Genomic DNA, 24,296 nt, shown 5'->3' with positions numbered 1-24,296 from the left:
GGCATGCACCACCACACCTGGCTATTTTGGTTTTTATTTTTTTCTTGAGATGGAGTCTTGCCCTGTCGCCCAGGCTGGAGTGCAGTGGCACAATCTTGGCTCACTGCAACCTCTGCCTCCCGGGTTTAAGCAATTCTCCCTGCCTCAGTCTCCAGAGTAGCTAGGAATACAGGCGCCCACCAACATGCCCAGCTAATTTTTTATTTTTAGTAGAGACCAGGGTATCGCCATGTTGGCCAGGCTGATCTCGAACTCCTGACCTCAAGTGATCCGCGTGCCTCGGCCTCCCAAAGTGCTAGGATGAAAGGCGTGAGCCACCATGCCTGGCCCGACATAATATACTTTTTTTTTTTGAGACAGAGTCTCGCTCTGTTGCCCAGGCTAGAGTGCAATGGCATGATCTTGGCTCACTGCAACCTCCGCCTCCTGGGTTGAAGCGATTCTCCTGCCTCAGCCTCCTGAGTAGCTAGGATTACAGGCATGTGCCACTACGCCTGGCTAATTTTTGTATTCTTTAGCAGAGACAGGGTTTCACCATGTTGGTCATGCTGGTCTTGAACTCCTGACCTCATGATCCACCCGCCTCGGCCTCCCAAAGTGCTGGGATTACAGGTGTGAGCCACCACGTCCAGCCAATATACTCTTTATGAAGAAGTATTTCATGTTTTAAATAAAAAATGCAAATGCATTTTTAAAAGCCCTGTCTTGCAAAACCCAAACAAGTGAATGATTCTGATCATCTCAATAATCCCCTCTTAATGCAACTGCCAAAATAGAAGAGACAGACAAAAAAAACTGTATGACACGTGGGCAGAGGCCTGACTTCAGTATGACGACACCCTCCATCTGGCACCAGTGGTGAGAAATTGGACAACTGGAGAGAGTCTCGAAACAGCTTCACAGACAGATTTAACATCTGACTCGTCTCAATCTCTCATGATGCCCTCATCTTTCTTTTCCTAGACCCAAGTGGAAAAAAAAAAAAAAATCAGCAACACCTAAATGGTTCTTCTAGCAATTGTTCTTGTTGAGGTAACTTAAGCCAAAAATCTCAGCACCACCACTGCTCCCTGCTACAGTGACAAGCTTCACAGAGCAGTAACTCAAAAAAAATTATTTTTTTAAACAGAAAAACAGGGTCTTGCTCTGTTGCCCAGGCTGGAGTGCAATGGCACAATCATAGCCCACTGCAGCATTGAACTCCTGGGCTCAAGCAGTCCTCCCACCTTAGCCTCCCAACTAGCTGGGGCCATTTGTGCATGCCACCATGCCTGGCTAATTTTTAAATTTTTTTTTATAGAGATGGGGTTTCACCATGTTGCCCGAGCTGGTCTCAAACTCCTGGGCTCAAGCAATACTCCTGCCTCATCCACCCAAAGAGTTGGGTAGTGTGAACCACTGCGTCCAGCCCCAAATATTTCTTGAACTTTAGTCTGACTGGCAGAGAAACAAGTCTAATGTTTAATCCCTACCCCACAAGCCAGAACACCTAAGAGAGGGGTAGGAAGCATGGAAGTGATGTTCTCTTGTGCTATTTTTTACCTATCGATGGGACAGACCACAAAACTTGATAATAACTGAGCTGGCCGCAGGAGAGGAATCAGGCTTTCCAACTTCACAGTTGAGAGGAGAAGGAGGGACATTAACTATTTACATGAATATGCCCTTTGACTTGGCCCCCCGATTTTTTTTTTTTTTTTTTTTTTTGAGACAGGATCTAGCTCTGTCATCCAGGCTGGAGAGGAATGCAGTGGCAAGATTATAGCTCACTGCAACCTTGAACTCCTTGGTTCAAGCAATCCTCCCACCTCAGCCTCCTGAGCAACTGTGGACTACAGGCACAGCTGGCAAGACAGGGGGGTCTGAAGTGTCTGGGCATGGCTGGAGCCCAAATACGTTCACTGTGTATTTAGTACATGATAATGCATGTGTCTATCCATTGCAGCTCTGTTTGTAAAAGCTAAATATGGGCTGCAGCTTAAACAGCCATCAGTAGGGGAGTGGCCTTAGAATGCCTATGTCTGTTCAATGCAAATTTACCAGTGGTTTAAAAGGGCTGGGGGATATATACCTCCCCCCACCCGTTTCTGCCACCCCAGTCATAGACTACCTCTGGAAGAAAACACAAGAAATTATCAACAGTAAGTGCATCTGAGGAGGAACGGGGTAGACTGCCTGATTTCTACTACATGCCCTTTTGTACTGTTTGATTTTTTGTTTTTAACTATATAATAGGCCGGGCGTGGTGGCTCACGCCTGTAATCCTAGCACTTTGGGAGGCTGAGGCGAGTGGATCACTTGGGGTCAGGAGTGCGAGACCAGCCTAGCCAATATGGTGAAACCCCGTTTCTATTAAAAATGCAAAAATGAGCTGGGCGTGGTGGCACACGCCTGTAATCCCAGCTACTCGGGAGGCTGAGGCAGGAGAACTGCATGAACCCAGGAGGCAGAGGTTGCCTTGAGCCAAGATCACGCCATTGCACTCCAGCCTGCGCGACAGAGCAAGACTCTTTCTCAAAAAAAAAAACCCAAAAACTATACACTCAATGATCTTGTCAAAGTTTATACACATGTACATATATAACACACATGAAATATGTGTATATAAACTATGTATATAAACATATGCATATAGGTACTGTGTACAACACACACCCACACACATATACATACATATATACACACACATCCATATATGTTTTAAATGACCCCTATTGAAGTTGGACAGAAAACCCAAATGGCTTCAGTTTCCACAGGAGAAGCTGAAGGTGACATGACCCTCTGGAACATTCTGGCACCGTCTTTGCAGGGAGAGGTGGGAGGGGATAAGAAATGCTCCGCAAGCCTTACAGGAAATGGCACGTTATTGCTTTTCAACAACAAAGCCACTGTCCTCCTTCTATGCTGCATGCTTGCAAATCAGACTCAAGAGAACTAAAAAGTTCCAGAAGAATCATTCCTAGCACCATGCCAGGCTCCCAGGCTCGTTTTGCAGGTTAGCTTTAAACAGCTGAAACAGTAGTTTGACTCACTCTAAAGAGTGTTTCCTTACTCTGTTTATCGGCTTCAAGGGCCCAAGGAGTGTCTGAGAGGGGTCCTCGGTCTGCAAGGGCTGGGAGCCCCGGCCCCGGCAACTCCCTCTCCGGCATCCTGCAGGAGGTACCCAAGATGATGACCCCCCTCCTCCGGTAGCGTCTCCACCGCCAGCCCGCCCCAGGACTCCGAGACACATGCTTGGCAGAGGGGCTGTCCCTTCCAGCTAAGCCTTTCCGGACCGAGTCAAAGTCACGACTCCTGCCAATCCCTCTGAGATAAACATAACAGATGGGCGCAAACGCGGTGGGTCCCCACAGCAGAGGGTCAGCGATGCCCAGGATGCAACAGTCTCTGCCTCTAGCATTCAAGTGGTTTAGGTTTGTGGCTGGTAAAATGGAGATGATTCCGGTTTCGTCTGACCGATGGGATTATTCTAAGGTCCGGAAATCACTTTATAGACTGTCAAGCACTGTTAGAAATGAACACTGGGGTAAGCTTTTGTTTGGGGAGGGGAGGGTGCAGCGATACTGAGATACCAAGGCTTGGGGGACTATTGGAGGACCTGGGGGATTCGGGGGGATTATTACAGAGGGTGTGCGAACACAGGTGCACGTGGAAGAAAGCCCAAGATGGGAGAGGGTAGGAGGGAGGAGAAAGGGGAGAGACAGAGGTGTGGGGCTGCCAGGACCAGAGGGCAGTTGCCGGGGGTAAAGTCCCTGAGAAGAGGGACCCAGGTTGCTGGGGGAGTGGGTACAAGGGTAGCAAGCAGATACCTGGATATGAGGAAAGGCAGTAGGGGACGGGACCAGGTCCAGGTGTGAGTTGCGGGACCGTGGGTTAGAAGTCACAGGCTCAGGTGTGGATGTGGGGGTGTCATCGACAGGGACAGTCTCAGGTGATATGAGGGGTATTCGTGAGTGGGGGTGGGTGTTCGTGAGTGGGGGCGCGGTGTCAGGTGTGTGAGGGGGATGTCAGACCCAGCTGTGCGGGGCGCCGGGGACAAGGCCCCAGGGGTGTGGGAGATGTCAGCAAGGACAGTTTCAGGTGTATGGGGGATGTCAACGAAAAGGGACATGGTGTCAGGCGTGCGTGGGCTGCGGGTGAGGGGCTCAGACCTGGATGCAGTAGCCCCCAGAGGGCAGTAGACGTGGAGTGTGGGGTTGGGGGGGGGTCTTTAACCTCTTCTTGCCCTCGCGACGCTGCTGTCACGCCCCGCCTCGTCCGCCCCTCGCCCCGGGATCCATGACAGGACCCGTGCCTTACCTCAGTTCAGCCCGACAAGCGCGGGCCGCTGACGCTTGCGCCCCCCGGCGCCCCCGCGCCCCCTCACCGGCCCGGACGCGTCGCCGCCGCCGCCACCTCCAGCCGCCACGGCCCCGCCTCGCGCACCCCCAGAGCGCGCCACGGGAGGGGTCCACGCCACGCCCCGATTGGCTGCTCCCTGGCCAGTCAGCGCTGGAAACGTCAGTGATTGGCGGGTATGAAGCGTATGGGCAGCCCCCGAAGCCAATCGCTGACGGGCAGAGGTGGGGCTATTGGGAGAGGCCTGGGGTGCCTCGGTGGTCCCGCAGGGTGCTAGGCGCTGGGAGGCGAGGGCCTGGAGGCAGGCGAGGAATCTTGGCAGAAAACAGGCAGAACTGTCGGCCAATCGCCGGGGACCAAGGGCGGGGCTACGAGGAAACTGGCGCGACCGGTGGCACAGAGGCGAGAGGAACAGAGGGCGTAGCCTGGGGGGAGACGGGGATTGGCTGCAAAGCCGCAGACTGGCAGGTCCCGCGGCCAGTCGCAGCGGCCGTGGGCGGTACGCCCCCAGGGAAGGCTGGAGCGTTCAAGGTGCAGTCTCACCCAGAGCGTGGCAACCCGACGCCTGGTGCAGGGTCCCCTGAGACTCTCGTGTAGAGCCCGCCCTCTGGCCACCCAGCGCAGAAGCGGCTGTGAACTTGGACCATCAAGGCTGAAGGACTCCTGGATAATTCTCCATCCCCTTACTCCCCACTAATCCCCTGCAGACGACACAGAGAGGGCAGATTCGCTGGAGGTCACTCTGAGCTGCCCTCTGCATCTCGAGGTGGTGTGAAGACATGGAAATAAGGAGCAGAATCCTACTGAAACGTGCTGTGTGGTTTTCTGTGTGTCTGACCTGTGTCCCAGGTTACCTGCCATGGTATCCGGTGACATCCCTGTTGGGCCTCCTCCCTGCTAAGCCTTTTATGAATTAACTGAATCTTAACCACAGTCCCACGAGGTCAAAGCGACCACTGACCCCTTTTACAGAAACCAGAGCACAGAGAGGTCAAGCTCCATGCCCAAGGTTACACAGCACGTTGGTTGCTAAACCAGACAATGAATCTACAGCAGCCTGCTTTTTGGAAAGGGAGTGTCAGAGAAGAGCCACTGGGGGCCTCAAGAGACCTAGGTTTGAATCCTTGTCGAATCACTGGCCCACCACACAACCTTGGGCAAAGGCCTTGTGAGCCTCAGCTGTTTCATTTGGAAAAGAAGGGGGATAATGATTCCTATGCCTTGATCTTTCCTCTCTGGGGTTGCTTCCCTGGGAAAATTTATAACCCAGCTCTCATTTTAATTATCTGATGAAAGCATTTGACCCTCAGCAGGTCATGTGCGGCCTGTGAGCCTCAGCTCCTCTGTGAAGTGTGGTTAATGGCGTTGCTTTGCAGAAAAATGCCAGCCGTTTAGGGAGACACCTGCCATCTCAGGCATGGCTGTGTCATCGGCACCTGCCCCGAGGCCACTCTGTTCTCTGACTCACCCTTCATTTTCAAGACGAAGAAGCCTACAAATGTTTCCAGATACCAGCTCTTGTTTCCTCTAGGTGCTGGCCAGGGTTGGTGGAGATCAAGTTCAGAACCAGGGAATCCTGGGAGGGAGCAAGGCTGAAACCAACTTTAGAAAGGGCTCATGTTTCAGGGCTGTGCAAGCCCCTGCTAAGTGCGTGATACACAAGTTTCAAATGGGGAGGATGTGACTGGAAATCACTAGCCCAAGGCCATCATCAAACTCCTGATATTCTCACGATATGCCTACATGGACCTCCCCTCCCATACCTGCCACCTATGGTTTACTACCCCCGGCAACTTCCAGGACCTGGCCTCCATTGTGCCCTCCAGAGAAGAGGAGGAAGCTGAGGTCAGTTAAACATCAACTGGGTGCCAGGTCCCTGCTGGGCTTTCTCCAATATCATCTCCCCACCTCACTTCCAGGTGGACGTAACAGTGCCCACTTTGCAGATGAGAAAACTGAGCCTATGGTGGAGAATATTCCTTGGTGGAAGGACCCAGGGCTGGGTTTGAACCCCTGCTCTTTTTAACATAAGCAATGGCCAGTAAGAGCCACAGAACCTTCAGCAAATAACACAAGCTCCCCACTTCAGTTTCCCAGCTATCTCCTAGGGCTGATGTGAGCATTGATGAAATGGAAGCGAAATGCTTACAATGGCTTAGTCCACGGTAAGCACTCATAGAAGTCTGGTGATGATGATATATTGTTCTTCTCTGGGCCTGTTTCCCTCTCTGTAAATAGCGCTTCATGGAGACATAGACTAACTATGGGCGTGGCTTGCCACACCAAGAGCAAGATATCTATGCCGAGGAGGCCCCACTCCCAGTGCCCACCTGCCAGGCCCTGGGAGGGGTAGGTAACAAAGCTCCTGGAAGGTCCCACAGTACTTCCAGGGACAGCGCCAACTAAGGCAAAGGTCAGGCTCTGGCCCAGCCTGGGGCTGCCTCTCTAGCTTCTGCTCGTTCTTTAGCAGGCTGGCACCAGCCAACCTCCCTACCACCTTCCAGCAATTGCAGGCAAAGCACCCTGGCAATAGCAATGGACACCCCCACCATAGGCACTCATGTGAGCCCAGCTAGGGTGCCCAGGATCTCGGCTCTTCTGCTTTGGCTGGCCACTGGACAGGATACTGCCTCTTCACCCTCCAGTCTCCTGTACTTCTTGGGGATCCCAGGAATCAGCTGTGAGCCAGGCCCTGGCACAGCGTCCAGGCCTAATCACCTGAGGCCAGAAGGCCTTTTGCCCAAGGTCAGGTTAACAACTTTGGAAAAAGATGAGGGGCCTGGAGGCAGGCCAAGCTGTGGTCTCATCGCACCACAGTCCCTCAAATGCCCATGAGTCTATTTCCTATCTGGAAAATGGGGTTTAGTCCAGCCTTTGCGAGATGTATGTTCACAATAGAAAAAAATCTGTGTTCGTTTCCCAGGAACCCAAGCCCATCCCGGGCTGGAGGGACACATCCTGAACACAGCAGTGACAACAACCAAGCCTGGCTGGGGTCAGAGTGGCCTCATTCACCTCCCAAGGCTCAGAGAAGTCAGGCCACTTCACCAAGAGCCCACAGCAGCAGAGGCTTGGCTTGAACACACTTGCACCATCCTTGCAGCAGGCTCCCCCTCAGCCCAGGTCTCGATGTCATCAAGGAGGGCAGCAAAAGCTACTTAAGAGAAGGCTGGGGCCAGGCGCGGTGGCTCACACCTGTAATCCCAGCACTCTGGGGAGGCCGAGGTGGGTGGATCACGAGATCAGATCGCGATCATCCTGGCTAACACGATGAAACCCCGTCTCTACAAAAAATACAAAAAAATTAGCCGGGCGTGGTGGTAGGTGCCTGTATTCCTAGCTACTCAGGAGGCCGAGGCAGGAGAATGGCGTGAACCCAGGAGGCGGAGTTTGCAGTGAGCCGAGATCGTGCCACTGCACTCCAGCCTGGGCAACAGAGTGAGACTCCGTGTCAAAAAAAAAAGAGAAGACCAGGTGCAGTGGCTCATGCCTGTAATCCCAGCACTCTGAGAGGCTCAGGAAGGTGGATCACCTGAGGTCGGGAGTTGGAGACCAGCCTGGTCAACGTGGCAAAATCCCGTCTCTACTAAAAATACAAAAATTAGCCAGGCGTGTGGCACGTGCCTGTAGTCCCAGCTCCTCAGGAGCCTGAGGCAGGAGGATGGCTTGAACCTGGAAGGCAGAGGTTGCAGTGAGCCGAGATCGTGCCACTGCACTCCAGCCTGGGCGACAGAAAAGGGAAGGGGACGGGGATGGGGCTGGGGGGAGTTATGCGCCGGACATCCCCTGAATCGGGCCTTGCTAGGGGCTGTGGCCCTCCAGTGTACCAGACCTAGCCTGAGTTCAGATGAGAAAGTCGAGGCTCACAGAGGGGAGGTGATATGCCTGAAGTGGCTGAGGGGGATGGAAAGCCAGGCCATCAACCCCAGGGAAATGTGAGATCTTTGATGAGGGGCCCCCACCCAACCTGAGGCTGTCCAAACATGCTAGCTGCATCTACTGAAGACACCCACTTCCTTGGGCTAAGGTGGGAGGGACTGATAAGGCAGAACCACCCCTTCCTGAAGAAGCCTGCAGCTTGGCCCAGGCCCAGGGGAGGACACTGGGGCCACCTGGCAGGGACCTCGAGTGCTTGTCAGTTTATTCAGGTGAACGTTCAAAAACATTGATGGGAAGCTGAAGGCGCAGCAAGGGGGGACAGGGGCCTGCCTGCAGAGAGCCAGCCGATGGTGGGGGCAAGACAAACAGGAGAGTTCACAAACGAGGTGACCTCAGATGGGGCCCAGCGTCAGAGCCAGAGCACATGGGGTGATGAGATGGGGGTCTCTCCTGGAGGAGGCAATCTGAGCTGAAACCTCACGTGCTAGGAAGAGCCAGCCACGGGGAGGGCCGAGGGAAGGGCACTTCTAGGCAGAGGGCATGGCTTGTCACATGGGGGCTTGTGCAAAGGCCCTGGGGTGGGGGAATAGGGAGTGAGTGCAGTGGAGAGGAAATGGGAGATGGGCAGGGCCTGGGTCACACTGGGTCTGCAGGGCATGAAGAGCATTTTTTGTTTTTTTGTTTTGTTTTTTGTTTTTTGAGACAGGCTCTTGCTCTGTCACCCAGGTTGGAGTGCAGTGGTGCCACCCTAACTCACTGCAGCCATGGACTCCTGGGCTCAAGTGATCTTCCCACCTTAGCCCAAGTTGCTGGGACCACAGGCAGGTTTTATGTAGAGGGCAAAGGGGAGCCATGGGCAGACTGAGAGCAAGGTTGGAGCAGGAATGACAGGGCCAGCACTGCAGGCCTTCCTAGAAATAGCCCAGGAGCACCTCCCCACCACATGACAGATGAACAAATGCTTGAGAACTGCCCAGGGTCACAAGACTACCCAAGGTCACACTGGCCCAGCAGGTAAGTCAGGGCAGTCTGGGGCAAGTTCGAGATCTTTCTCCCACATCCTGGGAGTCTCCAGGGAGAAGGGACAGGGCGGGGTGACTGGGTCAGAGGTTTGGGCCAGCCCTGCTGACCTGAGAGCACCCTTTCCTGCTGGGGGCAGGGGAGACGAGGACACCACGGAGGTGCAGCCAGGGTGACGCTCCTCAGCTGTTTGCATCAGCTGGATTCCGCGGAAGCTGGGGGCCTGCTGGGAAAGGAGTTTCGCTGAGGTCAAGGACTGAGTCCAGGCCATCCTGGGGCTCGGGGAGGCACGTGACAAGCAGGGGCGAGGGTCCAAGAGGGGAGAGGCCTCCAAGGTGTGGGCAGAAAGGCTGGGGCACACACAAGTGGTCCTGAGGCTGCCTGGACCCCCGTCAGGCCACAAGGGATACACAAGCTACCTAGTGACCATGGTGTGACCTCTGAGTGTGACTTCAGAGCAGAAGAGCTGGGGTCTGCGGGGCCTTGGCTGCCTGGGCCCCCCAAGAATGCTTGGGGTGGGGTGGTCACTGAGGCCAACAACGATGATGTCTTTTTTTTTTTTTTTTTTTTTTTGAGACAGAGTCTCACCCTGTTGCCCAGGCTGGAGTGCAGTGGTGTGATCTCAGCTCACTGCAACCACTGCCACCCGGGTTCAAGCACTTCTCCTGTCTCAGCCTCCTGAGTAACTGGGATTACAGGCATGCATCCCCACACTGGGCTGATTTTTGTATTTTCTTAATAGAGATGGGGTTTCACCATGTTGGTCTCGAACTCCTGACCTCAAGTGACCCGCCCACCTCAGCCTCCCACAGTGCTGGGATTATAGCCGTGAGCCACCGTGCCCAGCCGATGTCTATCTTATAGATGGGGAAATTGAGGCTCAGAGACAAAAGGTTGCCTATCTAGGACACCCAGCCTAAGACAACTGGGCACCCCCCATGTGCTCAGCCTGGCCCAACACCTCTCAGAGGGGGATCTATCACTGCCCCACTCCTCACTTTAGGAGGAGCATATTGAGGCTCGGAGAGGTTCTTTCACTTGCTCAAGGCTGCAGAGCTGAGTAGGGGATGAATGTGGAGCCCTCCGGCCCTGTGGGTGGTACATATCAGAAACAGTGATCCTGACCATGGCCTCAGTGCCTGCCTGTCTGAGGGTGACAGTGGATCCTATATCCCAGGCCATTCCCAAAACCCCTTTGCTACCCTCAGTGACTCCATGGCCCCCCCACCAAAATGTTTGTCCTTCCCCCATACTCTGAGGCCACTGGCTACAGCCCCCCATGCTCAGCTGAGCTAGGGAAGAGACCCCTCCAATTGTTTACCCAATGATCTTTTATTATCAGGTACCCTGGCTGGCCCAAAACCAGAGACAGACAAGCTGGGGCCAGGCATCTGAGACCCATTTTACAGGTGAGAAAAACGAGGAGCAGAGGCCCGTACGAACCTGCAGTAAGCAGCAGGCACTGGGGGCCCAACCCCACTGGAATCGCCTGCCCTGCCCTGAGCCTGGCCCACAGCGGCCACCACATTTCAGATACGGCCGTGAGTGATGGGACGTGCCCTTTGCCCCTTCTGGTAGGGCATGGGGCTAGGGGGAAGGAGAAGGACAGTAACGTCCATGCTGCTGGCGGGGAGGCGAGGCTGGGACCCAGGAGTGGCTGGGATGTGGGGGCTGCTTTCTTCTGTGTAGATGCCTCCCTACAAGGCCCCCCCCTCCCCGACCCTTTACCCAAGGACTGCCGAAAAACACTTCTCACTGTGAAGGGGACAGAACTAATGTGGGACAGTGGAGGACCTGGATCTAACCCCATTCCTGAGTCACACGACTCACCCAGAATCATGGCCCAGACTGGGCCTGGGGTCATGGCGCCAGGTTGCCCCTCTGGCCTGTCCACAGCTCTTGGAATTCGACATGGCAACCCAGGTCCCGTAGGGCAGCCTTGGCCACGTCCTCACAGTCACGGTGGGCCGATCGGGCCTGCACGATGAGTGCCTCAGCCCCCAAGTCCAGGATGGGCTTCGAGAAGGCCTGGCTGTGGGCCACCAGGTTTCGGATCAGCATGCAAGCCTGTTTCTGTAGGAGAGAGCAGCTGTGAGCTGCCAGATAGGGCTTTGGGGTGGGGTCCACTCTGACCTCTGGGTCTTCATCATAACAAGATGGAGGTGATCATAACCACAGCTGACATCTAGCAGCTGCCTACAGTGTATCAAGTTAGACCCATCTCTCCACTTTACCCTCTTGGCAGCCCCAGAAGGCAAGGCTAATGCCCCCAACTCCCAGGCAAGGAAACAGGCTCAGGGAAGCTCCAGGATCTGTCCCATGGCTTTGGAACTCTCAGCCTCAGAGTTGGTGAGTCTGAGGTCCCCCGAGGCTGGCACGGAGCCAAGGAAGGGGCCCTAGGGCAAGGGGGCAGTGAGGCCACAGGAAAAGAGTGGTTGTGCACAGGCGCCTGTCAGTTACATTCCTACACATTCGGTGGACATTTGTGCCCTGTGCACCTGCTGTGGGTGGGTGCGGGATGCTGCCTGGAAGCTTCCCAGGGTGGCTCCCACCACCAACAGGAGAGCAGATGGGAAGCGCATGCAGAGTGGGGAGCTGCTGGCCAGGGTGGCCAGAAGTGGACAAGGGGACAGACCAGGTAAGGGACAGTGTCCCAGAGGGGTCCCAGCCTGGTATGTCCAAGGACCCTATGCGGGGAGTGAGGAGGCGAGGAGGGCCCCAGGGGCTGCAGGGAGGAGTCTGGGTTCAGCCAGGGAGGTGTGGACAGGGTGTCCCACACCCAGAACTTAGACCAGCAGCCCAAGGAGGGGGCAGGAACCTTTCTGAAGCCCCAGGCAGATCACCATCCATGCTTCCCCAACTTCTTCCTCCCCAGATCTCTCTACAGCGACTTTTAAGAAAGGAGATTGCCGGGCGCGGTGGGTCATGCCTATAATCCCAGCACTTTGGGAGGCCGAGGCGGGTGGATCACGAGGTCAGTAGATTGAGACCATCCTGGCTAACATGGTGAAACCCCGTCTCTACTAAAAATACGAAAAATTAGCAGTATACAAAAAAACTACAGGCCTGTAGTCCCAGCTACTTGGGAGGCTGAGGCAGGAGAATGGCTTGAACCCGGGAGGCGGAGCTTGCAGTGAGCCAAGAAAGCACCACTGCACTCCAGCCTGGGCGAAAGAGTAAGACTTCATCTCGAAAAAAAAAAAAAAGAAAGAAAAAGAAAGGAGATTAAGGGCGTGGTGGCTCACATCTGTAATCCCAGCACTTTGGGAGGTGGAGGCGGTGGATCACCTGAAGTCAGGAGTTTGAGACCAGCCTGGCTAACATGGCGAAACCTCGTCTCTGCTAAAATTACAAAAATTAGCCAGGCTTAGTGGCCCATGCCTGAGGACCCAGCTACTCTGGAGACTGAGACAGGAGAATCACTTGAACCCAGGAGGCGGAGGTTGTAGTGAGCCGAGATGGCGCCACTGCACTCCAGCCTGGGTGACAGAGTGAGACTGTCTCAAAAAAAAAAGGAGATGATGTGTTACAGGTTTCTTTCTGGGGTTTCACCAGAAAGCTCTCCCAATGCCCCCCTCCCCAAAATAGGAGAGTAAATGTAGAAAAAACAAAGGCAGAAAAGGAAACAGCTGCAGGCAGAATTCAGCACATTTTGGAAGATGAGAAAGAAGTTGGCCCTGTGGGGCTCGGCTGTGGCAGGGAAAGGGACAGGGATAGGGACTGAGCCTTTGCCCCATCACCCACCCACACATCACACCTGCTCCCATGCCCTCTCAGCACCTACCTGCACACCCCACCCCAGCCTGCCTGCCCCCATCCCATGCCCTGCCCACCTGCACGCCGGCCTTCTGCGGGTGTGCCTTCATGGCCTGCAGTGCTGCCACAGCCCCTCCACCCTCCACGATGATGCGGCTGTTGTCCGGCTTACGCAGGGCCAGGAAGCACAGGGCCGCGCAGCTCTGCTCACACACCTGCAGGGGGCAGTCACAGGAAGGCGGAGATGTAGCGGAAAGACCCTCCACAACATCCTGCCGTGGCTGCCAACCCCTGGTGAACACCCTGCGGCCTCCCCTCCGTGGGTCTCTGGCAGCTCCTGTGTAATGACGGCACGATGGCAGGGTGACAAAAGTATCAGCCGAGCTCTTAGGGGTGACAAGGGCACTAGGCCTGGTCAGACCTTTGCAGGGTGCTGGTGGTAACTCCAGGACACCCAGAGTCATGCATAGGCAGATCAGCATTTGAGAGCCAGAGCCCGCGACCCTCACCTGCCCTGCTCTGGCCCTACAGAGGAATAGAGCTTCATGCCGACACAGAAACTGAACTGGGACTCCAGCCACTACCCTGCTACTCTGTGTGCCCCCAGAGGTGGGTACCTGGGGGCAGGTCAGGTGCTGGGTCATGGCAGCCACGATGGACTCCGTCCCGCCGGCATGGACAATAGCGTCTTTCACGTCGTCGTTGCCTGCGATGGCTCGCAGGGTGCTCAGCACTTGCTTCACGAGCTCCTGCACAAGGGAAAAGCTCGCTCACCCCCAGCCAGGCCGCTGGATTGTGGGAGAGGGCTCTGAGGGAGAATCTGGGGCTGTTTTACTGTTTCGCCAGCAAGTACGGTGTGACTGCAGAGTGTGACTAATGAAAAGGGGTGGCAGATGCCTGTGGCTCAGGCTGCCTATGTCCAAATGGTACCATCCAGGTGACTTGATCCCCTATCCCCACAGGGGCAGAGGGGGCATGTGACTCAGGCCGGCCTTCAGAGCACAGGGTCCCCCTGGCCACGGCCACAGACCCAGGGTGGGCGCTAACTGCCCTGCACTGAGGACAGTGGATAAGATGCTATTGGGACTGCTGATCCCCTTAATGGGGAACCTGAGGACCCTGACCCCTGACTGCCCAAGAATACATGGCAAAATGTATCCCTTTATGAGCTGAAGTTGGTTCCCATTCAGCTCCCAGCCACTTGCACAGAAAGAAGCTGAGTGACGTCACCAGCGAGGCTTGGGGGCGCAGGACTGTGGCACCCCTGGGGGCTTTCCTGCAGCTGCAGCTGGATAGGGAGGCGCCTGTTGACTGGCTCCCTGCTGTGGGTGGGCACATGGAGAAGGGCTCGATAATCAGCTGCTAAATGGAGTAATAAGTAGGGGACCCTGCTCTATTCTGCAGCTAGGGAAACTGAGGCAGAGTTTCCTAGATACTTAGGTGTGGGAACTAACCCAAATATCCCAGCCTTGGCCAACACACCCCCACCCTGTGCTTCCCATCATCCTTTTCCTGGTGCAAAAGGACAGTAAGGGAGAGCGGGTGGGTTTGTTCCCCCCCAACCTTTGGTTCCTGCCCTTGGGTCAGTGAAAAGAAAAACTGCACTTTGGTTCCGAGATTGGCAGGCAGGGCCGGCTTATTCTGACTATGGCTCGTCCGGCTGACTGGGACCCAGAGGGACAGCATGCACTGGGCCAGGGGGGCTTCATACCAGAACGCTGCTCTGGTTCCCCACCTGGTGGTCATTGAAGTCAGCTAGCAGGGACACCAGGATGCTTAGGCCTCCGAGGTCGACGACCTCCTGGCAGAACTCGTTGCGGATGGCCAGGCGGGACAGGGTTCCGCAGAGCTCGCTCAGGATGCCAGGGTTATCTAGGAACGCTGCGGGGAGAGAGGGAGACAGTGGTGGTGGGGGCGGGAAGAACCAGCTGCAGGGCCCTCTGGTTGGGTGGGGATCCTGCTGCACTAGAGGAGTCCAGCCCTTCTGCCTATTGGAGTGGCCACGGGCACCAGGAAGGCCCCAGGGAACACCAGGGGCTGCCTGGGCCTGCAGTGCCCCCTGCTGGCTGCTGGAAAGACTTAGGAATGTGCCCCTCCAGCTTCCTTCCATCATGCCCCAAATAAATTCCATACCAACTGATGGTCTCACCTAAAAAAAGAAAACCATACTAGTGCTAAAAAAAAAAAAAAAAAAAAAGACATCTGAAGACTATTTTTATGATCATGGGGTAGGAATGGCTTTTCTAAGTGCAACAGGAAACTCCAAAACCATAGAGGGACACATATGGACCGGGCTGACGTGGCCAAAACTGAACACAGAAGGCGCAGATGGAGCCCAGAGGCACTGCACCAGGAAGCAGATGCCGGAACTCACGCCAAGAGGGCGAAGATCCTGCACCTACACAGGGCTGCAATGGTCAGTTCCTGTGGCCACCTGTAGCCCTCTGCAGTTCCACCCAATGCCAATCTAGGTGTTGCCATGGAGGTATTCTGTCCACACGGTTACCATCTGCAATCAGCTATCTATTATTATTATTATTATTATTATTATTAATTTGAGACAGAGTCTCGCTTTGTCACCCAGGCTTGAGTGCAGTGGCGTGATTTTGGCTCACTGCAACTTCTGCTTCCTAGGCTCAAGAGATCCTTCATGCCTCAGCCTCTCAAGTAACTGGGATTACAGGCGCCCGCCACCACGCCCAGCAATTTTTGTGTTTTTAGTAGAGACGGGGTGTCATCATGTTGCCCATGCTGGTCTTGAACTCCTGGGCCCAAACAATCCTTCTACTTCAGCCTCCCAAAGTGCTGACATTACAGGCATGAGCCACCATGCCTGGCCTAGTTGCCTTTAAGTAGAGGAGATGATCTTGAACAATGTGAATGGGACTCATTCAATCAGCTGAAGTCCTTAGAAGGAAACAGGTGTTTTCTTGAGAAGGCGACTGCCCGGGAGTTTCCAGCCTGTCCTATGGAGTACAGACTTGCCACAATTGCATGACCCCATTCCTTACCAAAAAGTCGCTTCATATATACATATCCTGTCTCTCTGGCAGAAACCTAACTGCTTGGAGCTCCTATAAATAAAACAGGAAAGGTGTGAGCTACCTCCTGGAAAAGCAGTCTGACTTTGCAGAAGGTCAGGACTCATTTTCAGCCTTGCTGGAGGTATGGGAGACTGAGGTGGGCTGACTTCCTCAGCAGACAGAGCCAGAACCCCCACACAGGCCTGGCCACAGAGCCAGAGCCACGGGCAGGCAGGAAAGGGGAACTCATCCTTCTGACACCTTCTGTGTGTCAATCAGGACTTTTCTAGTGGGTTCGGTGGATGGAATGGGGTTAGGGGTTAAGACAGAAGCTTTAGGGTCTGACGGTCAGCACCGTGACGTCCCAGGGCCGGCTCATCATGGTCACCCTGGAGCCAGACACATGAATATGCCTAAGGATTTGTGGCTGAATATGATCAAGCGTGTACACATCCACCTGAGACTGCCACGGTGCGTGCCAGCCAGCTTCCCCCAGTCCTCTTATTTCCCTCTGGGGAGGTCCCCTTTCCCTCCTCAGTTCCTGGAGTCGGACACAGCAAGCCCCTTCCCCAGAAGCTCCAGAGATGGGATTGTGGCCTGCTCCTAGCCCATGAGTGCTGGCCTGGAATTCTCCTGGAGCCATGAGAAAGCATGGGGAGACTCCTCACGAGGGTTGCCATGCAGGCGGGTCTAAGCTGAGGGGCGAGCGGAACCTTGAGCCTGCCGTGCCTGAAGCAGTCCTGATCTCTGACCCCCTCACTCTGGTCACATCTGACCTGCCTGCCTTTGTTTGCTGGCTCATATTGGCCCCCAGCTCTTACCTTTGGTGGCTTCAATGAGCACCTTCAAGCCTTTGTTCTCCTGCACAATCATCTTGGCATGGTTGTGGGCATGGCCAAAGGGCACACGGATGTCGTCATCGAAGGTCATGACACGCAGGGCCCAGCAGGCCTCCCTGACCACGTCAGCATGGTGGCCATGATGGGCAATGGCGCCAGTCAGCAGGGGCAGCACACCAGCTTTCACCAGGTCTTGCCGATTCTGTTCATGTTTCAGGCAAGCGTGACGCACACAGCGGATCCCAGAGCAGGTCAGGTCGGCCTCATCAGCATTCTGGGTCAGCGTGGCCACCAGGAGCTGCAGGCCCTGGGTGTCCAGGAGGTCTGGCTGGCCATCAGTCAGCACTGACAGGGCATTGAGGGACTGGAGCAGAAGGCCCTGGTCACCTGCAGTGGCCAGCTTCCAGGCAGTGAAGATGATGGGGTAGGCCCCCTTCTGGGCCGCGAGGAAGTGGCAGGCCTTGTCCTGCTTGCACTGGTCACAGAAGCGGGTGAGGTGTGCTGACACCTCCTGGGTGTGAGAGCTGGCCACAGACTCCTGGAGGTCACTGAGCGTCTGGGAGACATGGGAGAAACCTCAGCATCAGCTCAGGCAAGAGGAGCCCATGGCCACAGCAACAGTGTCTGGATCCCTGCAAGGTTCCCTCCCCTGGGATCTGGGCCTGCAGTGGAAGTGATGTGGGGTCAGTTACAGCTCTGACAACTTCCAGACCTGTGCTTCTAGGAGCTTTGAGCTTCAGAGGCCATAGGGTGGAAGACTGACACTGACACACACACACACACACAGGGAGAAAGACAGCTCAGTGTCCCTGCCGAGGGGCTGCACACATAAATGCAGACATATTAAACATTCCAGCCCTACCTGCCATCTAGAGGACCCAAGCGATACCAGCAGAAGAACCGTCCAGCTGAGCCCAACCAGGCAGAATCACAAGAAACAATAAGACACCTGTTGTTTTGGGCTGTTTGTCACACAGCCATAACAAATTGGCACACCCATCAATGGTCAGTTCTCCAAGGAAGGAGAAAGCCACATTCACCAGATATACCCATCCTGATGTCTCCTTTCATCTCTCTCATTCACTCCACAAACATGTACTGAGCACCTGCGAAATGTGGTTATACTGTACAGAGAGCAGATTTACCCAAATTCAACTCTAAGCCACTGGGGAGAAAAACTTTAAACACCTCAGACAAGTTTAGCTGCCATTCAACTATATGACCTTGGGACATAGCATGAGCCAAAGATGAATCTGTGAGCCTGGAGTGTAGGAGATTATTTGCACCCAGACTGAGTCAGGGCAGTTCTACAGAAACCACCAGCCCAAAGGGCTTTGATTTGGCATTGACTGACACAAAAAACAAAGAAGCCTATCTGATAGTCTTCACTAAGCTCAGATTTGTGGACCTGAGTATATGTTACAATGCAACAGGATATTTAAAAAGATAAATTTTTGCTAACATGAGATTAGAACTGAAAAACAAAAAACAATTAAAAAGTTAACACCAGTGTGCATGACTAGAATAGACATTACTACAAAGAATACATACAAATGGCCACTAACACATGAAAAGACGCTCAATATCACTAATCATTAGGAAAAATGCAATTCAAACCTACAGAGGAGCCAGGCTTGGTGGCTCGTGCCTGTAATCCCAGCACTTTGGGAGGCCAAGGCAGGAGGATCGCTTGAGCCCAGGAGTTCAAGACCAGCCTGGGTAACATATGGAGCACTCATCTCAAAAAAGAAAATCATAGAATTACTGTATGATCCAGCAGTTCCACTTCTGGGGATACATTCAAGAGAACTGAAAGCACAGTCTCAAAGAGATACCTGTACACTCATGTTCAGAGCAGCATGATCCATCAGAGCCAAGAGGTTGGAGGCTGCAGTGAGCTAAGATCGTGCCATTGCACTCCAGCCTGGATGACAGAGCGAGACTGTCTTCAAAAAGAAAAAAAAAAAAAAACACTACAACGACAACAAAGAAATTCAGGCACGTAGTATACCATGGATGTACCTTGAGGACATTATGCTAAGTGAAATAAGACAGTCACCAAAAGACAAATACTGTGATTCCATTTATTTATTTTTGTTTTGTTTTGTTTTTGAGAAGACTTTTGCTCTTATCGCCCAGGCTGAAATGCAATGGCGTAATCTCAGCTCACCGCAACCTCCGCCTTGTGGGCTCAAGTGATTCTCCTGCCTCAGCCTCCCAAGTCGCTGGGATTACAGAAATGTGCCACCATGCCCAGCTAATTTTTTTGTATTTTTAGTATATACAGGGTTTCTCCATGTTAGTCAGGCTGGTCTCGAACTCCCGACATCAGGTGATCTGCCTGCCTTGGCCTCCCAAAGTGCTGGGATTACAGGTGTGAGCCACCGCACCCAGCCTGTGATTCCATTTGTTTAAAAAAAAATTTTTTTTTTAGATGGAGTCTTCCTCTGTCACCCAGGCTGGAGCGGAGTGGTGCCATCTCGGCTCACTGCAACCTCCATCTCCCGGGTTCAAGCGATCCTCCCGCTTCAGCCTCCTGAGCAGCTGGGACTACACGCATATGCCACCATGCCTGGATAATTTTTGTTATTTTCAGTGGAGACAGGGTTTCACCATGTTGGCCAGGCTGGTCTCAAACTCCTGACCTCAAAGTGATCTGCCCACCTTGGCCTCCTAAAATGCTGGGATTATAGGCATGAATCACGGCGCCCCGCCTGTGATTGATTCCATTTATATGAGGTCCCTGGAGTAGTCAAATTTACAGCAACAGAAGGCAGAACGATGGTTGCTGGGGGCTGAGGGGAAGAGGAACACAGAGTTTGTTTCAGTATTGCAAGATGAGATGGATAGTCATAAAGTACAACATTATGAATGTACTTAATGTACCATGACACTGAACTCTACATTTAAAAATGGTTACAATCCCATCCTGGCTAACACAGTGAAACCCCGTCTCTACTAAAAAATAAAAAAAAAAAAACACTAGCCAGGCAAGGTGGCGGGCGCCTGTAGTCCCAGCTACTCGGGAGGCTGAGGCAGGAGAATGGCGTAAACCCGGGAGGCGGAGCTTGCAGTGAGCTGAGATCCGGCCACTGCACTCCAGCCTGGGCGACAGAGCAAGACTCCGTCTCAAAAAAAAAAAAAAAAAAAAAGGTTACAATGGTAAATGTTTTTATGCATATTTTACATAACAAACAGTGGTGTAGCATTTCAGCAGAAACCCTGTAAGAAACTTGAAAAGCTCCTGACAGAAATGCCTTTGAGGATGCACAGTACTGGAGTTAGAACTACCAAGTTTTTCACAAGGAATTACTATGTTAGTAAGGACGTGTAAACTAAAAATAAAATTCTTGGCCGGGCATGGTGGCTCATGCTCGTAATCCCATCACTTTGGGAGGCCAAGGCAGGTGGATTGCTTTCAGCTCAGGAGTTCAAGACCAGCCTGGGCAACACGGTAAAACCCTGCCTCTAAAAAAAAAATACAAAAATTAGCCAGGTGTTGGTGGCTCACACCTGTAGTCCCAGCTACATGGGAGGCTGAGGCTGAAGAATTGCTTGAGCCCGGGAAGCAGAGGTTTCAGTGAGCCAAGATTACACCACTGCACTCTAGCTGGGTATCAAGGTGAGACCTTGTCTCAAAAAAAAAAAAAAAAAAAAAGAAAACAATCTAAGTACCCATCCATTCTAAGGACCCCTTCTCTTGGCCAAAGGCATTCCAAAGGTAACCTGAAAAACTAGTTCAGGTCATGATGGGAAGTGGGGGTCAAATATGTCCCATTTTATCTTCCTGCCTTTGGAAGTCAGACACAACTGACCATCTTAAGACTTTTTTGTAGCAATAAGACACCAACTTCCAGCCTAATACTAATACAGTATGGAAATAAATCAAAGTATTTTATCCTAAAATATATTTCTTTGACATATTTTGAAATGGCCCAGGAAAGCTATCTCTTGTGGGGACAAGCTACATTCTACAGAGATTCCCTTTCCAGGTCTTTTCCCTGATTCAGGACAGAATTAACTAAGAGTCTGGCGCCTTTTTTTTTTTTTTTTTTTGAGACAGAGTCTCGCTCTGCCGCCCAGGCTGGAGTGCAGTGGCGTGATCTTGGCTCACTGCAAGCTCCGCCTCCCGGGTTCACACCATTCTCCTGCCTCAGCCGCCCGAGTAGCTGGGACTACAGGCGCCCGCCACCTCGCCCGGCTAGTTTTTTTGTATTTTTTTTTTTAGTAGAGACGGGGTTTCACTGTGTCAGCCAGGATGGTCTCGATCTCCTGACCTCGTGATCCGCCCGTCTCGGCCTCCCAAAGTGCTGGGATTACAGGCTTGAGCCACCGCGCCCGGCCAACCTTTTTAAGTCTGATAAGAAACATTTACAATCTATTTTCAATGAAGCCTGCTACCTGGAGGCTTCATCTCCTTGATAAAACCTTGGTCTCCACAACCCATCTTAAGCAAAATATTACTTTCTATTGATTCTAGGTCTTTAGATAACTATTTCAATCAGAAAATCTTTTTTTTTTTTTTTTTCTGAGTCTCATTCTGTTGCCCAGGCTGGAGTGCAGTGGCATGATCTTGGCTCACTGCAACCTCCATCTCCTGGGTTCAAGTGATTCTCCTGCCTTAGCCTCCCAAGTAGCTGGGATTATAAGCGTCCAACACCATGCCCAGCTAATTTTTGTTTTTGTTTTGTTTTTGAGATGCAATTTCGCTCTTGTCACCCAGGCTGGAGTGCAACGGCGCAATCTCGGCTCACTGCAACCTCTGCCTCCCGGATTCAAGCAATTCTCCTACCTTAGCCTCCTGAGTAGGTGGAGTTACAGGTGCCTGCCACCATGCCCGGTTAATTTTTGTATTTTTAGTAGAGATGGGGTTTCATCATGTTGGCCAGGCTGGTCTCGAACACTAACCTCAGGTGATCCACCTGCCTGGGCTCCCAAAGTGCTGGAATTACAGGCGTGAGTCACCGCGCCTGGCCTAATTTTTGTGTTTTTTGTAGAGACAGGGTTTTGGCATGTTGGCCAGGCTGGTCCCAAACTCCTCAGCTCAATGCGATCCGACCACCTCGGCCTCCCAAAGTGCTGAAATTACAGATGTGAGCCACAGCAACCGGCCAGAAAAATCTTTAAATTTGCCTATAACCTGGAAGCCCCAGCTTTCAGCTGCCCTACTTTTCCAGACCACACCAATGTACATCTCACATGTATTGATTGATGTCTCATGTCTCCCTAGAATGTATAAAACCAAGCTGTAGCCCGACCACCTTGGGCACATGTTCTCAGGAGTTCCCGAGGCTGTGTCACAGGCCACGGGTCACTCATATTTGGTTCAGAATAAATCTCTTGAAATATTTTATAGAGTATTTTCATCAACAGGTTGTTGCTAAAATGCAGGTGGCAGAGCCAGCTGTGTTCTACCTATGACAAGTCTGTGTGGTGCTCACCACCCTGCTCATGGAGGGGGGCTTTAATCACGAAACTCCTGGAGTCATTCACTCTCTGTGACTAATGCTTTTCATTCTGCAACTTCCCACATGTAAATGTGGCCCGGCTGGCTCAGTTTCTACTTGGACAGTCTCCAGATGTTATTTTCCTTCTGTTTCTATAAGCCTGTTTGCAATACATCTTATGACATGAATAGATTAATTTCAACGGCCATCACAATGAATTGTTTTCTCCCTCAACAGATAAGCATTTTTTACACATCTGAGCCAAGATGCACAAGGTCAATTATGCTGCGGGGCATTTGAGAAGGGGCTTGGTTCAGTTGCGAACTGACTGCTGAGATGCAAACCCCAGTGTCTGGTGGGAGGGACAGGGCAAGGACTTTCAGATTTTACTATAAGTGCTTGAGTATTGCTCAAATCTTTTATGCTAAGAATGTATTTCCACTCTTCTGTAATGAAAAATAAAATTTAAAATTAGCCAGGGGTGGCAGGTACCTGTAATCTCAGCTACTCAGGAGGCTGAGACAGGAGCATCACTTGAACCCGGGAGGTGGAGGTTGCAGTGAGCCGAGATCCTGCCACTGCACTCTAGCATGGGTGACAGAGCAAGACTTTGTGTCCAAAAAAAAAAAAAAGAAAAAAATTTAAGGCCGGGCATGTTGGCTCACACCTGTAATCCCCGCACGTTGGCAGGGCAAAGTGGGAGGGTCACTTGAGGCCAGGTGTTCAAGATCATCCTGGCAATATAGCAAGACCCCGTCTCTACAAAAGAAAAAAAATAGGCTGGGCACAGTGGCTCATGCCAGTAATCCCAACACTTTGGGAGGCCGAGGCAGGTAGATCACTTAGGTTAGGAGTTCGAGACCAGCCTGGCCAATGTGGTGAAATCCCATCTCTACTAAAAATACAAAAATCTGCAAGGCATGGTACACACCTGTAATCCCAGCTACTCAGGAGGCTGAGGCAGGAGAACTGAATGAACCTGGGAGAAGGAAGTTGCAGTGAGCTGAGGAAGGGCCACTGCACTCCAGCCTGGCCAACAGAGTGAGACTCCGTCTCAAAAAATAAATAAAAGAACAGTTAAGAAAAAAAAAAAAAGAAGCGAATGTTATAAACAAACACATAGTTTCCTGTACTGCTGGTAGAACAGCCTGAATTTCAGTGCTTGGCTTCCTGGATTCAGGTACCAGTTCTGCCTCTGACCTTTTGGGGTGGGGGTCATTGATCCTTGGGAAGCCTTAGATATCTCATCAGCAAAATGGGCTGAGCACAGATTAAGAGAACATATTTTAAGAATTTAGCATAATAGGCCAGGCATAGTGGCTCACAGCTGTAATCCCAGCACTTTGGGAGGCCAAGGTGGGCAGATCATGAGATCAGGAGATCGAGACCATTCTGGCTAACACGGTGAAACTTTGTCTCTACTAAAAATACAAAAAATTAGCTGGGTGTGGTGGTGGGCACCTGTAGTCCCAGCTACTCGGGAGACTAAGGCAGGAGAATGGCATGAACCCGGGAGGCGGAGCTTGCAGTGAGCCAAGATCGCGCCACTGCACTCCAGCCTGGGTGATAGAGCAAGACTCTGTCTCAAAAAAACAAAACAAAACAAAACAAAATTAGCTGGGCATGGTGGTGTGCACCTGTAATCCCAGCTACTTGTGAGGCTGAGGCAAGAGAATCGCTTGAACCCAGGAGACAGAGGTTGCAGTGAGCCATGTTGCGCCACTGTACTCCAGCCTGGGCAACAGAGTGAGACTCTGTCTCAAAAAACAAAAGGCCGGGCATGGTGGCTGACACTTGTAATCCCAGCACTTTGGGAGGCCGAAGCAGGTGGATCACAAGGTCAGGAGATAGAAACCATCCTGGCTAACACGGTGAAACCCCATCTCTACTAAAAAATACAAAAAAATTAGCCAGTCATGGTGGCGGGCACCTGTAGTCCCAGCTACTCAGGAGGCTGAGGCAGGAGAATGGTGTGAACCCGGGAGGCGGAGCTT

General features: G+C 52.6%; 2 protein-coding genes across 36 annotated transcripts in view; both read right to left on the bottom strand.

Moving 5' to 3' along the window:
- SLC25A42 (solute carrier family 25 member 42) overlaps window positions 1–4,419 on the bottom strand; it is a 48,687-nt gene extending 44,268 nt beyond the window's left edge. For both annotated transcript variants that reach the window (XM_065535260.1, XM_005588503.4), the window contains exon 1: window positions 4,300–4,419. The gene's annotated coding sequence lies outside the window, so the exon portion shown is untranslated. The remainder of the gene's footprint in view (window positions 1–4,299) is intronic.
- Window positions 1–24,296, bottom strand: part of ARMC6 (armadillo repeat containing 6) — a 74,661-nt gene that overhangs the window by 37,452 nt on the left and 12,913 nt on the right. For 11 of the 34 annotated variants that reach the window (XM_074026448.1, XM_074026461.1, XM_074026458.1 and 8 more), the window contains 5 exons: window positions 16,838–17,411; window positions 14,729–14,874; window positions 13,611–13,742; window positions 13,071–13,208; window positions 10,551–11,310 (listed from right to left, as the gene is read on the bottom strand). In XM_074026448.1, coding sequence (XP_073882549.1) covers window positions 11,098–11,310; window positions 13,071–13,208; window positions 13,611–13,742; window positions 14,729–14,874; window positions 16,838–17,411 — 1,203 coding nt within the window. In that variant the 3' untranslated portion in view covers window positions 10,551–11,097. Of the gene's footprint in view, window positions 1–8,462; window positions 9,464–10,550; window positions 11,311–13,070; window positions 13,209–13,610; window positions 13,743–14,728; window positions 14,875–16,837; window positions 17,412–19,519; window positions 19,651–24,296 lie in introns of those variants that run through there. The other 23 variants (XM_074026466.1, XM_074026471.1, XM_005588495.5 and 20 more) reach the window with 5 other exon arrangements.

The sequence above is a fragment of the Macaca fascicularis genome, chromosome 19 (assembly GCF_037993035.2).
Source record: "Macaca fascicularis isolate 582-1 chromosome 19, T2T-MFA8v1.1".
NCBI lineage: Eukaryota > Metazoa > Chordata > Mammalia > Primates > Cercopithecidae > Macaca > Macaca fascicularis.
Note: the sequence above shows the minus strand (reverse complement) of the source record. Positions and strands in the feature narration are given on the sequence as shown.